The sequence below is a fragment of the Nyctereutes procyonoides genome, unplaced genomic scaffold, assembly GCF_905146905.1.
Source record: "Nyctereutes procyonoides isolate TBG_1078 unplaced genomic scaffold, NYPRO_anot_genome, whole genome shotgun sequence".
Classification (NCBI taxonomy): Eukaryota; Metazoa; Chordata; class Mammalia; order Carnivora; family Canidae; genus Nyctereutes; species Nyctereutes procyonoides.
Window position 1 is genome coordinate 107,576,918 of NW_026575125.1, and position 16,595 is coordinate 107,593,512.

Sequence of the window (16,595 nt, forward strand, 5' to 3'; positions counted from 1 at the left end):
CAAAATACCACCCTGGGCTTTGGTAACTGGTAATAGGTTAAAGGCTCAATGCTAAGTAGTACATGGGCAGGAGAAGAAAACTCTTGGGCCCACCATCAAATCACATAGACTTTCTCACTACTATCTTAAGCTCAAGGACAGAGTCATTTAAAAATCAATATAAGAAGTTACACTTTCCAGCTATCTTAATAAAGACCAGAAACCAGAAAGAAAGGTTTCCTAACCTAAAAGATCTAAATTTATACTTAAATGATCTCTACCACAAATATGGTGAGAAAATACACATTTAAATTAGGTGACTGAAAATTAATTAATTAATTAATTAATTAGGTGATTGAAGGGCAGCCCTGGTGGCTCAGCAGTTTAGTGCCACCTTCAGCCCAGGGCATGATCCTGGAGACCTGGGATCGAGTCCCACATGAGGCTCCCTGCATGGAGCCTGTTTCTCCCTCTGCCTGTGTCTCTGCCTCTCTCTGTGTGTGTCTCTCATGAATAAATAAATAAAATCTTTAAAAAAAAATTAGGTGAATGAAATGCCAAAGTTGCAGATCATGACACATGTACATGAATTTATTACTAACCTTTCTTTAAAAGGCTGATGGGTTCAAGATTCAGGGAATCCTAAGAAAATGAAGATAAATAGAGGCAAACATATCCAGTAAAGGAGATGCATTGCAACCAAAAGCTAACCTAGAAGCTTCCCCCCAGGATTCATGGGAGTGCCCCAAGGAAGCCCATGTAAAATGAAGTACAAAATTAAAACGAGATACCACCTCACACCTGTCACAATGGCTAAAACAGAAAACATAAACAATAGGTGCTGTCAAAGATGAGGAGAAAAACAAACCATTCCCCTTGCACTGTTGGTAGGAATGCAAACTGGTGCAGTAACCGAGGAAAACAGTATGGAGGGTCCTCAAAAAGTTAAAAATAGAACTGCCCTATGATCCAGTCCTCACACTATTGGGCATTTACCCTCAAAATACAAAACACACTAATATAAGGGGATACATGTAGCCCTATGTTTATGGCAGTATTATTTATAATAGCCAAATTATGGAAGCAGTCCAAGTGTTCATTGATAAACAGATAAAGAAGAGGTGGCATATATACACAATGGAATATTATTCAGCCACAAAAAGGACAAAATCTTGCCATTAGGAACACCATAGATGGAGCTAGAGAGTATAATGCTAAATGAAATAAGTCAGAGAAAGACAAATAGCATGACAAATAGCATTTTACTCATTTGCGTAGTTTAAGAAACAAAACAAAGGTAAAAAAGAGAGAGAGTCAAACCAAGAAATACTCTTAACTGTAGAGAACAAACTGCTGGTTCCCTGAGGTGAGAGGGTTGGGGGGATGGGAGAGCTAGGGGATGGGGATGAAGAAAGGCACCTGTCATGATGAGCACAGGGTGATGTATAGAAGTGCTGGATGGCTACACCACACCACCACACACCCGAAACTAATATAACACCGTATGCTAACTATGCTGGAGTTTAAAAACTTAATAAACAACAATGAAAAATGAAGTACAGAATTGTGTGGATATGCATCAATTGGGGGAATAGAATCCACTTTTTATTAGGTTCCCAAGACAGCTTGTAACCAAAACCAAAAGGGATCAAAACCACTGGTCCAGTCACTTTGAAGCTGATGTAGTCCAGGATCAGCATTTAACTGTCCCCAGTGACTTAAGATCAATTTTCTAAAACAATAAGCTAAACTCCCACAACAAGCTAACAGCTGAGCTTCTGGCTTGTTGACCTTCTGTTCCCTAACTAAGGGGTTTTCAATTAAACAAACAAACATCAGGGACTGTTAGACTCCTCTGTGGGGTGTTAACACATCAAAAGGGAACATTTCTGTTGTTTCTAGGCCCCCACTGTTTGTTTACCACTGTTTTAACTTATTAAATGAGCTGCTTCCTTGGGGAACTCTGATTATTACCACATAATAGTTTCCTATTGCTATATGCCCTCTTCTTTCTTTTATCAGCTCATGAGCTGTTAAGAAGTCAGGGAACATATCACAAGCCCCCTTAGCACAGCTGCCTAGAACAAGAAATCCTAATCTTAAAGTCCTGGCCATTTACTCCACTGCTCATTACCAATGTGAAGCAGAATTTTCTCTTTTTGAAAGTGCCACTCTTTCTCCCAGAAATTCAAGAGTAAAGGGAGTAACCAGAACATCACCGCACTAGGATCTAATAACTTAAGCTAAAAAGGCACCGTCCAGGGAGTTTGAAAAGATTCAAAGAGATCTCCAATAAATTCTACTGATGATCTGAGTTTTAAAATAAGGGAGAATGCTAGCGTAATTTTAGTCTTGAAACTTCAATTCAAGACAGTCTTTCACACAGGAGTTCTAAATTTAACCTTGGGCATACCTTCAAAGAGTTAGGTGGAGCTCATTGATTCTTAACCCACTGAAGCACCTTCAAGATTGAGGCTCAGAATTTTTAAAGAAAAAACTGTGTAATGGGGAAATAAATGATGAAAACAAAACATCCTATAGATCCTAGCAGTACGCAATCAGTGCTCTTTTTGCTACAGAAGGGGATTTCCAAATTTTGTATCAGCTACAAAATTCTGGTGATTCCCAAAGGTTCCTGCTAACTGTATTTGAGTAGGAAGGCTGCAGAGAACAAGTTTTTCTATAGAAAGTATTGTGTTTCCCAAAGAGGAAAAGAACACTAATTTTATCAGTCAGTAGAATTTAAAGCAGGTCAAAGTGTTTATCTTCAGTGTTCCCTGCATTAATAAGACCTATTCCCAGTGTTACACTGGCATTACTGATGGCATTTGTAAACAAAAAGCACCCATTAAGAGAAAAGTGATTTCTATTACGAAAGAGTTAAATAAGGAAATCAGCACTTGCTACAGAGTTGGAAGGCAGCTAACATATGCTATAAATTGTACATTTCTTCAATTAAAAGATTCTGGTAAAAATAACAGACAGCCAAAAGACAAAGTGGAGAAGGAAACGTTCAAATTATGGAAATACTGTTCTCTCCAGAATGGACCCAAAGGCCTCTTTTAAAGAGAGATGACTCCACATAATCAAAACACACGAGACGGAGGGAATCACTAGTACTGCTCAGGATTGTATAATAATTCTAATCACAGAAATATAAATTAACAGTTCCAGCTACCACTTCCTGAGTCATTTCTATAGGCCAAACACAGTGTTTAAAAGCTTTTTGTGGATTCCTTTATTTGATCCTCACCACAATCCTCTGATGTAAGTACTGTTAATATCCCCATTTGACAGATAAGAAAATTGAGACACAAAGTTTCAATGACTTATTTTAAATTCAAACCCAGGTCCTCTGTCTACAAGGATGAAACTCTTTACTACTACACTGTACATACACTATCCTCTTCTAATTATTGATTGTATTAAGATTTCATGCTTTTTCTGCAGCTAGTATAATATCAATTCCTCTTTTTCTGATCTAGAGCTTTTATGAAAAAGCAGACCACTGGTAAACTAGATGACTAGTAAACTGGAAAAACTGTAAACATGTAATATTTACAGAGAAAAGAGAGATATTAGTCTATCAATGTAGAAATGTTCACTTCTTTATTCTTATTTTGAAAACATATATACAGATACAGAGGGATATACATATGCAAATCTGTTCAGAAACAATCTTTGTCCCATGAGCTCTTGACTATTTAAAAAAAAAAAAAGATCCTAATGCATTGTTTGGCCTACTGGAAAACTGAAGCTTGATAAAATAGGAGAAATATTATATTAAATATGAAAAGATTTGACAAATAGAGTCTTCTAGGTCTTTTGGAATGTGAAATCAGGAAGTTATTTTACAACAAAATGGTTATCATTAGTTCAACAAAAGTCACTTTACCATCAGTGTGTTACATTATCATCTTCCACATAAAACAATATGGAAAACAGTAATTCCCTAGAAAGTATTTTATATCTTACTTGAGGCAAAATAAGAGAGAAAACTGAAAAAGGAGCCCCAATAGCACAATGCTGTGAAAGGGCTCTTTATTCTGAGCCACCAGATCTTATAAAGCAGATCTGTTCCTGGCTTTATCACTAACTCTTGCTTGGTGATCATGGCACTAACTTAATTTTTCCGGGTTTGCTATCTCCTTCTGTAGAGTCAGCAAATTGAACAGATAATCTCTCAGGATCTTTCAGTTCTCCAAGTCTATGATTCTGAGTCAAAGGACAATTCACTATCCCAGGCACAAGTATAAAAACTTCTGGCTGAGGACAGATTTTCTACCATAAGGTTAAAGATGAACAGGAAATAGACATTTTATCCAAATACATTCAGAGTGTTCTATAAGCCAGTAGATACATGCTCATTAGGCAACAGTTTTCACTCATTCTGTCCATATTTTACATGTTAATCTCCTAAAACAAGACAAAGTGATACTTTTTAAGAAAAATAGCCTTTTGGTGGAATAATTACCACAGTTGGTAGATGGTACAGGTGTACATTCATATATGCATATATAAATACACCAGCTTCCTTGGAAGCATAAATAAGTGCATTATCTGGCTCACTATATGAATCACTATATATATCTATTGAATTAAAAAAAACAACTTACCTTAGATGAGACTATTCTATTATCACAAAATCTTTGTGCAATGTAAGCTTCTGTTTCTGAAACTGGATGATTGCCAACAAACACTGTGCGTGTACCAACTCTTTTCTCTTCTCCAGCACACTGACCAAGAGAAAGGGGGGAAAAGTCAGTTTCTTACCACATTTGTCCATGCTTCTACTGAGTTCCAAATTCTTGCCTAAGTACCAGGGAGGGGAGAAAACCTTGTTAGGCCATTCAAACTCCACTAGGCTCTTAGTTGCTGACCTACTAAAGACTTAGCTTGAGACAACTCTTCTGCGGCCAACCTTGCTATTTTAAAATGTTTAAATTAAAAGAAATCCTAGAAAAAGTTTTACTGCCATCTTTATTTCTTACACAAAATCTCAACCATCACCATCATAGCAACACACTCCCTTAAAAAAGTCAGATTGGGAATATTTATTTATCATACAACAACAATTGGAGACAATCTTGCCTTTTTTGAAGACAATTCCTTACCACAGAACACAAAACAGAATGCAGATTACTTCTAAACAGAAAATAATTACTTGTAAGTACAGAGAAACAGAACGGCTGTCTCTAATGATGATCAGCTATTTCTTCAAAGAAAAGTTGTAGTTCTTTGGTTTTAAAGGAAAGACATCCTTTGTGATTTCTCAGAGCCTACTGTCAAAAAGTCCCATTTCACACAATATATCTCTAATGCCCCTTTTACATTTTAATTTTTTATTCTTTTTTTTTAGAGACGGAGACAGGGATGGGGGGAAGAGAGAGAATCCCAAACTGGCTCCACGTCCAGCACAGAACCCAGTGTGGGGCTTGATCTCAAAACCCTGGGATCATGACCCCAGCCAAAATCAAGTTGGTTGCCTAACCAAATGAGCCACCCAGGTGCCCCTCACCTTTATATTTTTTAAAAGTAGTTTCGCTGAATCTAAAAGTTCCAAGGTTGAGTTCCATTTTACCACATCCTTTTATTTCACTGAGACTTTACTCCATTTTTTGTTTTTAAAGATTCTCCAATAAATTTATTTTGCAAACTTTTTGTATTTTGTTTTATTGGCTTACAATGTTACAAAGAGAAAAATGTATATAATTTTGAACGCTGAACTACTTATCATTTTAACATGAATTCAGATACCCTTTAGTTTATTCCTAGTTGACCTTCAAATGCAGCAGCTCATGAGTTTAGTGTTAAATATTCTTACCACCCCATCGTACCCTGTCACTGAGTCAGAGGTTCAAGATGGAGATATATATACAAAACACATAAACACACATAAATAAGTCTTTTATGAAGTAAGCAAATCTTCTATAATGTAAATAACGGTTCCCTTTTAGAACTTTCTATATCCAGTTCAGGCCTTTTCTGAAATTGGGATATTCACACTTATTAGTGTTTATCTCTTTGCAAACTCTAATTCTTGAGAGCAGCATTTTTCTTATTGATCTGAAAAGAATGGAGTATGGAAGGTCAAACAGGGAAAATCACCTCAAATGATCAAAACAGAAGAGGTCTGAAAAATAATATATTTAATAGTGCTGGAAGAAAAATTTTAAGTACAGATTCTATTGAAAACATTGATATGCAAAGGAATAGCTTTGGATCATTACCAGAAACTCAGATTTTTTTTTTCAGTTAATTAAAACCAAGCATTAGTTTTATTTAGGAAGATACATTGTCTTTGAATTAAGAATGAAAGGATTGTACGATTTAATCTCTATATAAATGAATAAACAAAACATCAATATAAACAGTAGTATAGCAAGAAAATAAATTTGGCAGAAATAATTACTCAACCAGTGGCAATAATTAAGACAACCATTTGAAAGTTCTATATACCAAGAATGAAAAAAATGTTACAAGATTTTACAGCATACAACTGAATTCTAATTCATTACTATTATACTTCTTTCTTCTTCAGTATTAATGAACTGACATATCTCCTACCAATTCACTGTGTTTATTATGTGAACCATCACATGCAGGAAAGTCTTAGAACGCCAACACCTACAATAAGTAGCTTTAACAAGACAAAAATCTTTAATGTTTATTTCTTTAATGTTTATTAATCCCAAAACCACTTTGTGATTTTCCTTTTGTATTTTAAGTTTAATCAAGCTTGGGGCAACTGGGTGGCACTGCCATTAAGCGCCAGACTCTTGGGTTTCGGCTCAGGTCATGATGTTAGGGTCCAGAGATAGAGCCCTGCCACAGGCTCCCCGCTCAGCCTCAAGTCCACTTCTGTTCCTCCCTCCCCCTCTGCCCCTCCCATCCTGTGCTCCCTCACTCTCTCAAATAAATCTTAAAAAAAAAAAAAGATTAATCAAGCTATTCTGTTTTTTTTTTTTTGAGAGGAATGGACAAATTGCAAGGTAACTAAGTAGTGCAAGTACACTAAAGGCAGGCAATAACTGAAGCCATTCTGAAACTGTGAGCTGAGTAAAGCGGTAATGCTCTTGGGACTGGGTGCTGCTTTAAATCTGAGAAGCTGCACCATCCTTGCCAGCAGCGACCACTCCTCTCTGAGACCCACTGCTCTCCAGCTGAGCTGCCACGCCTCTACTTTGTTTTCTTAAATCAGGGCAATACACTTTTAAAAAAAGATTTTATTTGACAGAGTGAGATAGAGCACAAGCAGGGGGAGGAGCAGAGGGAGAGGGAGAAGCAGGCTCCCAACTGAGCAGGGCACCTGAGGTGGGGCTCCATCCCAGGATCCTGGGATCATGACCTGAGCCCAAGGTAGACTCTTAGCCAACTGCGACTGTGCCCCCAAGCTCCTCGGGATAATAAACTTTCTTATAAACCACTGAGCTACTTAGGTGCCTCTGGGATTGTTTCCTTTGATGGTAGTGTATTATCATGTTTGAGACAACCATATATTTAACTCAAAAAAAAAAAAAGAGATAGGAACTAATATCCACATATTTCTATTATTTTTTTAAAAAGAGAATTCCCTAACCCAGAAAGTTTTGAAGTATGTAGGCTCAAAGATTTTCCTTCCATTTGATGATATATTTAAAAGTCAAAGATGTAATAATCCTGACCCCGAAGTAATAATTTTAAACAAGACTACTTAGAGACTGCAAAGTTCTCCAAATGTCTGTTTGGATGTATTTCAATCTGAATTCCTGTACCTTATATTGATATTAGAAGGGAAATGATTTTTTAGTTTAAAAAAGTAAAAATCAACCAAAAGTGTACATAAGACCTCTTGACTCATGATTTTCATTAAAGCTTATTAAATAATTATTTACTGGGGTACTGCTTTCAAACTCTGTATGGAATCAATAAAAAAGTAATTGGGGGGATCCCTGGGTGGCTCGGCGGTTTAGTGCCGCCTTCAGCCCAGGGCGTGATCCTGGGTCCCACGTCGGACTCCCTGCATGGAGCCTGCTTCTCCCTCTGCCTGTGTGTGTGTCTCTCTCTCTCTTTATCATGAATAAATAAATTAAATCTTTAAAAGAAAAAAGTAATTGGGATAAATTCAAGTAGGAGATATTTAGGAGATTTTATATATGTATTTATACATATAAATAAATAAAAGGGTATGTGTGTCTGTATAGATACATAAAAAATATATACATCTATATAAGTGTATAGATAGATATAAAGGGGTAAAAGGGTAACTTCTAGATTTCTACCCTGGCATGGATGAACAGAATCTCTATCCATGGCAATGTGGAAAAAGTATTTGTGCTAGACAGCTTAGCTGATTACCCACTTGCCAAAAGACACGGCATTCGAACTGACTGTACAAGGTCCTTCTCATGCTAAGACTGCATGGTAAATTTTCAAGCAGTTCCTGGTTATTGTTCCAATAAACAATACTTTTATCAGAATGGCAGCTATAGGAGCGCCTAGGTGGCTTAATCGGTTAACCATCTGTCTGCCTTCCGTTCAAGTCATGATCTCATGGGTTGTGAAATCTAGCCCTGCACTGGGCACCCTGCTCAGCAGGGAGTGTACTTCTCTCTCTCCTTCTGCCCCTCCCCCATGCTCATGCATCCTCTTTCTAATAAATGAATAAATAAAATCTTAAAAAAAAAGAACGGTAGCTATATATATTTTGATTCAGGGATTGACTTCTTTGTTTGCAACCGTTAATACAAAATCTGACATACCTTACTGATAAGAGCACTAAACTTTCCATAATATCCATTTTGCAAAATGTAAACAGAAAGTTGAGTACACCTTGCTAAATAAAGTATAGCTTGTTCTGCTTCTGCTTCACCCTTACCCCCACCTGTTCCAAGTTATGGTGTTCACTGTAGTCTCTACAACAGACCTGAACCTTATAATGTATAGATTTGAATCACAGAAATTGTCAAATTATTTGACAATTCTGTATATACATATGTATGTACATATACATACTGCAATTTACAACCCTCAACATTTGTATGATTGTTTTGTTTTTCACACAACCAAGAAGAGGCTATAGAGTAAATAAGGAAGAGTTACCTTTTATGTCAGTTCTCAGATCATTCATTCTACAAATGGAAAGGAGGAAGGAGAAAAGGAAAAGAGGTAGAGGGTCAGTGAAAGAGGATGTTTTCTGCATAATATAGATTGTTCCCCTCGATTAACAGTGGCCACTGATTAACTTAAAAACAAAAATGAACTAGTAGTTCCCCAATTCTGAATGGTCTTCAACTTTCGTCTCTGGCAGGTAATAGCATTCCAGACAACAAAAGGAAAGAACAAGCATAACACAATTTTCCAGGCACATAATATTTTTATCAATTCCCTACATCTGAATGGCATTTTACAGTTTTACTAAGAGCTTTCCCCATACATTATTTCTCTGATCACTTTCAAATAAGGCCTGTGTGACTTCTATCCCTATTTAAGTTGGAGAAAATGGATTGAAATTGCTGTGTAGGCTTGGGAGGGTGGGGGAGGAGATCCTGGCAGTGATCACTGTTAGATGATGAAAGAGGGGTCTGAGAGGAGCTGTATAATGTCCACTCCTGAGGATTTTTTTAAAAAAAGAACAAAGTCTCTTCAGCCCAGGCAAGTTTGGATTTGCAGCTACCTGTGACTGGGGCTGGAGTGTGGTGAAATAGAGGACTTTTCCATGCCTGCTTCACCCTAAAATCTGAAGAACCAGCAATTTCTGGTGGAATTTGCTCTAACTTATAACATTGTTTAGTTTGCATAGAAATGGCAGTGTTGAACTCATGCATAAATTTCACTGTACTTTTCCACTTGCTGCCAATGTGGAGTGTTAAAACAGTGGTTTTGGGTTCCTGTGATTGTGAATAATGTGGGTACCTTAGCCAGGGCAGAGAAACTCCAAATAGGAATCATAAAAACATTTTTCTTTTGGATGGCACATGATGTAGTCTGGAGTGGGAGTGTATGATTCCTGCCACCTCATAATGAATTTTAATTCATTAAGAGTCCATCCTGTGTTGAACTGCTTCCCATCCAAATGTCCTCAGAAATGGCATTTTAAAAAAACTGACATATGCTGGCACAGATTCTATTTTAACAGCACATCATACACTAGAATAAAAAGTATGGAAAAATATTAAAAAGGATATTTATAATATATGAGTTAACAGAGAAAGCAATTCAATTTTTTCCCTCAAGATAAAAGCCACCCCTCTGTACTCTTGATTTATACTTCCATAGTATAAACTGAATACTGTAGGGGGAAAAAAGGTTAAGTAATGTATACCAAAATATAACGTCTCCATAAAAATCAGCAAAATGGCACTGTTATTCAACTGCTACCATCTTAAAATCACATGCCTTTGCTAGTCATAACACATAAAAAGCTGTTGAGAGTATAATTTGTTTGATTACCTCTAGACCAGTTACTCAATAAGAACTGAGAGAAAATAGAGACCTCAATATAAGGCTATCACTATAAAAGCTGGCATAGAATCTAAAACAGAGCTCATGTCCCCATCCTTTCCAGGTGCTTGCAGACTTAAAATTTATTACTTAGTTATAGATCAGTTGTTACTAATTCTGGCCACACATTGGCTTTAAACACAACACCAATGCCTGGGTCTTTTATTTAATATGTAATTTTTTCTGGAGGCTCCCCAGGTGACAATACTACTTTGCAGCCCATGCCTGTGAAAACTGCTCAACAATCTTTTGCTTTGAGTAAGTGACTGCTGTTAACTAAGATCCTACAAGCTTTTAGAATACCAGCCATAATCCCACATTTTAAAAGTCAGTAAAATTTAAACAATTTGCTTTTCAAAGCATACAAATACAAATAGCCCCCAAATAATGCCCTCTCCAATCACTTTAAGCTACTCACAAAATGAGATTCTCCTTCAACACTTATTTTGCATGTGGTTAACCTACTATCAACTATATTTATATCATAGATAATAAGAATTACAAGCCCTGATGTAATGCAAAGCCACTCAGGTTATCAGCAAATCACCACTGATGTCATCCCTGGCAATTACAGCATAGTTTTTACTTATTTTTATATATAAACATTTTTGAAAGTAGGTTCCATGCTCAGTGTGGAGTCCAACATGGGGCCTGAACCCACAACCCTGAGACTGACACCCAAGCCAAGATCAAGAGTCGGATGCTCAACCCACTGAGCCACCCAGAAGCCCCACAGCATTATCGTTACTGGTCATCAGACTGCTCTTTGTGAGTTACTAAAGCAAATATTAAGTATTTCCTCAGAAATGAACAAAAACTAATTATTAAAATTCTGAAAACCTGGTAATGATTTATTTTTAAAAAGATTTTATATATTCACTTGAGAGCGAGAAACAGTGCACTGAGGGAGAAGCAGACTCCCTGCCAAGCAGAGAGCCCAATGCAAGGCTCCATCCCAGGACTCTGAGATCACGACCAGAGCAGAAGGCAGATACTCAACGACTGAGCCACCCAGGTGCTCCCCCCCACCCTGGCAATGATTTAAAACTGTTCTCTGCACCCCAGCCTCAAAGCTATTTTCTTTTCTGAAGCACGAGAGTTTTTGAACAGCATAATCAGTCTTTAAAAGGCCAAATGAACTGAAAACTGAATGAACTAGCATTTCAACAAAATTTCAAGCATCTATTAAAATGCTCCTAAAAGTCAGTATTTGTGTTCTAGGGTTGGAGGGGTGAGCTGCAGGGAGGAGGGCACCACAGTGCCAAGGAACATTTCCAGTGTATTAAGCCTCTTGGTTAAAATTGCTACAATGTATTCAGTGGTCACATTGCTGAGGTTTCCAAGCCCACTCCATTATAACAAGCCAAGAATAATCTTGATGTTTAATTGATAGTCATAACTCTAAAAGGAGCCCTAAAATCACACTTTTCAGATTTTGCTTTTATGGCATCTTCTTAAGTGATTAAGCTGTCTCTCTCCTTTGCCAGGCGTAGTGAAGCAAGACCAGGACAAGACATTTTTGTGTTGTCTTGCCTTTAAAGCTTAATTATGGTCATATTAACCGAAACTCTCAAACACCTGATCAAAAGACAATTGAATATTCAAAGTACATCCCTAGACACAAAGATTGTCTCTAATTAGGCACTACCTGATGGCAGCACATTTAATTGAATAGAATCTGCTATAGGAAATGGATATTAAACCCCACAAAACCAAAAACCTAAATCAGAGGTGCCTGGGTGGCTCAGTGCGTTAAGTGTCTGCCTTTGGCTCGGTCATGACCTCAGGGTCCTGAGATCAAGCCCCAAGTCGGACTCCCTTCTCAGCAGGAAGCCTGGTTCTCCTTCTCCTTCTGCCCACCCCCCCCACCCCCCAGTGCTCACTCTCTCTTGATCTCTCTCTCAAGTAAATAAATAATCTTTTTAAAAACACCAAAATCAGCAATACAATGCTTAGAACTTAGGTAAGAAAAATTCCTTGCTTGGAAGCTCAAGAGTTAGACTTTGATTATCTAAATGTGATCCACTGAGCAGTTTAATTTCACCAGGGACAATCAATTCTAAGTGTTCTCATTCTGTTCCCCCTCCCCAACATGCCTTTACTCCAAATACCTCAGGGCTATGGAAATGTGGCTCTAAAGATGAAATACAGCTGTCTTTAGGACAGGTGATAATTATAGATCAAAAATGCTGTTAAGCATTTAGCGATTTAAGACTCTAACAAGAATTTTCTTAATGATTCAGAGATTCTTCCATTTTTAGAAAGTAACCTGAGATTCCTAAAGTTTTGGAGGAGGCTCAGCGACTCCACTTCCTTGTGGACAGTATTTCTCTTACCCTAGAGCCTGACAATATGCACACAAACTTAACTAGAGATGAACTGAGCATACAGGTCTATAAGGTTTGAGAAGTTACTTTTCACTTTCACTATCCATAGCTACACACCACTTTGCATTCCAAACACTTAACAAACTTAAAAAATCTATACAGAGAGGCACATAACTTGTAGAGGCTGATAATCCATTTACCATAGCCCTCATGAAATGGATAAAAATGCATATGCAAATAGGAAGCAATAAGGCCCCAAGACCTCAAAGCCCAACCTGGTAGAGAAGATCAGAATAAAAGAATAGATCACAAACCTCAGAGGCTGGAGGGAAAGATGGGACCAGCTGCATACCGACAGGTGAAAATTTGCTAACACAATGGCAGCTAAATCGCAGAGAAAATGCTGCAGATTATCAAGCAACTTGTACCAACCCCTGTGATCCTTGTAAAGTTTCTCAGAATTTGGGAAGTCAGCCAACTGTGGCTTGCAAGTTTCTGTATCTCCAAGGGAGGCGGCAAAAGAAGCACTAGAAGACTGGTTTGTTACTTAAGATTTTGAAGCAGCACTCTGGTGTCCTGGCCTCTGTTAAGACACCATATGACATCTTTTTTGTTACTCTTCTCCAAACACCTGATTTGCCTTTGTGACTTCTGATTTTAAAGTAGCATTTTAGAATATTAGTATCTTGCACCACATGGTATTTTTCTTATCTTGTAAAGTTCTTTTCTAACCCATGCCTGCAAGGGATACACCATGAGAAGAAATGTAACTAAGAATATCACACATTTGACGAAAGTTCAATTGAACTTTGGGTTCTAGTCAAGTTAATAAAGAGAAAGATATACAATCTAGGCATTCGCTATGATACACTGAGTCACCCCACCATAAGAGCGACTACTACTGTACATTGAAGCTTCAAAAATGTGTAGAAAAAAAAATACATAGCCTAAGCAGATGGGTTTTGTGGGGAAGTCCCTTAGGGATAGAGGATTTTTTTTATCACCTTTTAGAGATCTCACAGGTAAGGAAGTTTTATCTTTTTTTTTTTAAGGAAGTTTTATCTTAGCAGCAAACAGTTATACCTAACAATGGCAAGGAAGAGAACCACTGAATATTAGGGTGAAAGATGCCTTTACCAATATCTACCTAAAAGAGCAAATTCTCATCCAAATATCACTTTCTAGGTCACCAGAGAAGAATTTTCATTACAATGTATGAAGAGATCAACTCCAGCTAGAGCAAAAAAATATATTGCAAAAAAAGTGTCTGAAGTCCCAAACGGGGTTTTATCTCCCATTTTGATAACATCATTAGAAAGGTGGTAATAAGTTTCTAGAAAGGTCTAACAGTTCAAATGTATGCTGGAGTATGTTCAGTGAGTGAAACCAAGGAATGGATCCCCTCCCCCAGTATTGTTAAATATCCTACAGAAAGCAAACTAGCTAGAAAAAAACTGTCCAGGATGTATGTAATTGGTTTAAATAGCACATCCAGGCTATACCTGTTGTTTTAAAATCCCTAACAAAAGAGGTAGGTAAAAAAAACAAGATTCCATTGTGGAGGAAGGCTGAGTTGAGTAACCAAGAAAATGAGGAGGAGGGGCGCTGAGTCTCACAAAAAGGTAGCCACCTCTTCAGTGAATTATTTCTAGCCTTCCCTTCAACCATGTTCTTGTGGCAACTTCTGGCTCAAATTACAATGACTTAAAAGAAGTCTGTTCTTGAAAACAGCACCTTCCCTTTCAGTGAAGGCTTTTAGGGCAAGGTTTGGAGGGAACAGGAGAAGCAATAAAGACATGACCCTTGGAAGTACTGTTGATACCTAAGCTCATATTATACACCTTATAATGTATCTATGGCTTAGGTGAGCCTCCACTTTCTTAACAGTAAAAGAAGGTCACAGAACTTAAAAGACTGCTTACTGCAGGATTAACAAAACACCCAGAGATCACTTTAAAGGACTGTAAAGGCTATTTACTTGAAAAGAGGATGAAGCTTGCAGATACTAACCAACTATGCGAATATTAAAATTCCAGGAACTGGGTCAGCAGCCCGGAACTAGGTAATGGCCTCAACATAATTCAGGTATAAATGTATTATTTAGAGCAAGAAAGCTTCTCGCCCCACAAAAGAGGCATAGGCCATTCTGAGTTCACCCCTACACAAAGGGGCAGGGTGAATTATGAGCCATTGACAGAGAGTGCTTGGCTGAAAACACTGTTCCTTGGTATGCATGAAAAGGACTACAGTTGGCAAGGGAAGTTGACAGGTGGCCTGTCTGACCACAAGTGAGGGCCATTCAAGGAGTCCCCTGGAGTCTGTTGTGTATAACATAAGCCACCAGTCCTTTGGAACTGCTGATCTGACATCATGGATATAAAATTAGCAAACCATTTCTCCTTTGTGGCAGAGCACATGGTCACTTGGGGACTGTACTACAACTACTGATGCTGTCTCTGTATCTCCCTTCTCTCCCCCCAGAAGCTTTGGATTCGAAGCTGCTGTGCATTATAAAGATTGGGTGCTCCTATAAATTTAACAGGTGACCTGTAATTACTCCTAAGACATGCTTAAAAGATTCATCAGAAATTAGCAGTATGTTTGAAGCATAATGTAGAAACTCTCAGTATATTGAAGACCACATCAAATATTTATGGCTTCATTATTTATGGGTATTATTATTTCTGTATAATAAAAATTGATTTGTGAAAAAAAGAATTTTAAGAGGAGGAGGGGTGGGGGGGGAGAGAGCGAGCGAGAAAGAATGAATGAATCTTAAAGTTGGGTGTGGAGCCTGACAGAGGACTCCATCTCACAACCTTGAGATCACCACCTGGGCAAAAATCAAGAATCGGACACTTAACTGACTGCCACAACCCAGGCGCCCTGATTTGTGAAACTGTAATACGCCTTCAGGTAGTAGCAACTAGGAATGCCACACTGTAAGACAGACTGGGAAGAAGATCAGAATATATCACACCAAGTTTCTCCAAACTGCATTACAGGGAAAAATAGTGAGGTTCCTCAGAGAAGGGGAAAGGCTGCTCCTGTAATCCTCCCTCTTGTGCAATGCTATTGCCATTTTTTAAAAGATTTATTTATTTATTACAGAGTAAGAGTGAGCTCACAAGAGGAGGAGCAGAAGGAGACAATCTCAAGCAGACCCCGAGCAGACCATGGAGCCCGACATAGGGCTTGATCCCAGGACCCTGAGACCATGACTTGAGCTGAAACTAAGAGTCAGATGCTTAACCAATCACACTATCCAGGTGCCCCTGGGCAAAGCTATTCTAATATGGTTCTTACTTCTTCACCATCAGTAATATCGGGAAGGCACTCAAGAGTATGAGGTGAGATAATTGTTAAATTTGTGACAATTCTCTCCACGTATGCCAGAAATAGATAAAGAAAATTAAGTGTTTGGCCATGATCCCAAGTGGGTGCTTCTGCTTCTAAGGCTTAATTATGAGAGGCAAGAAACCAGGAGATCTTGGTTCTAATTGCCTTCTACTGATTAGTCTGTGTGCGTCTTAGGGAACTCTGAGAATTGATGTCTTCCTGGGTAACTCAAGGAGAGCTGGACTAAGTAACCTAAAAGGATACAGGGGAATTGGGGCCAGATTTCCAGCAATAAAACATGAAACGTGGTTTTGGATGTTGTATCATTTGCCACCTGTTTCAGCCTGGACCAAAACAAACAAAAAAACTGTTCAAGGATAGGAAAGAGGGACGCCTGGGTGGCTCAGAGTTGAGCGTCTGCCTTTGGCTCAGGGTGTGATCCTGGTCCCGGGATCGAGTCCCAGATTG

General features: G+C 38.2%; 1 protein-coding gene across 4 annotated transcripts in view; it reads right to left on the minus strand.

Annotated features, from left to right (window-relative positions):
* ATP11C (ATPase phospholipid transporting 11C) overlaps window positions 1–16,595 on the minus strand; it is a 182,319-nt gene that overhangs the window by 90,571 nt on the left and 75,153 nt on the right. For all 4 annotated transcript variants that reach the window (XM_055337932.1, XM_055337931.1, XM_055337930.1 and 1 more), the window contains exon 2: window positions 4,596–4,715. In XM_055337932.1, coding sequence (XP_055193907.1) covers window positions 4,596–4,715 — 120 coding nt within the window. The remainder of the gene's footprint in view (window positions 1–4,595; window positions 4,716–16,595) is intronic.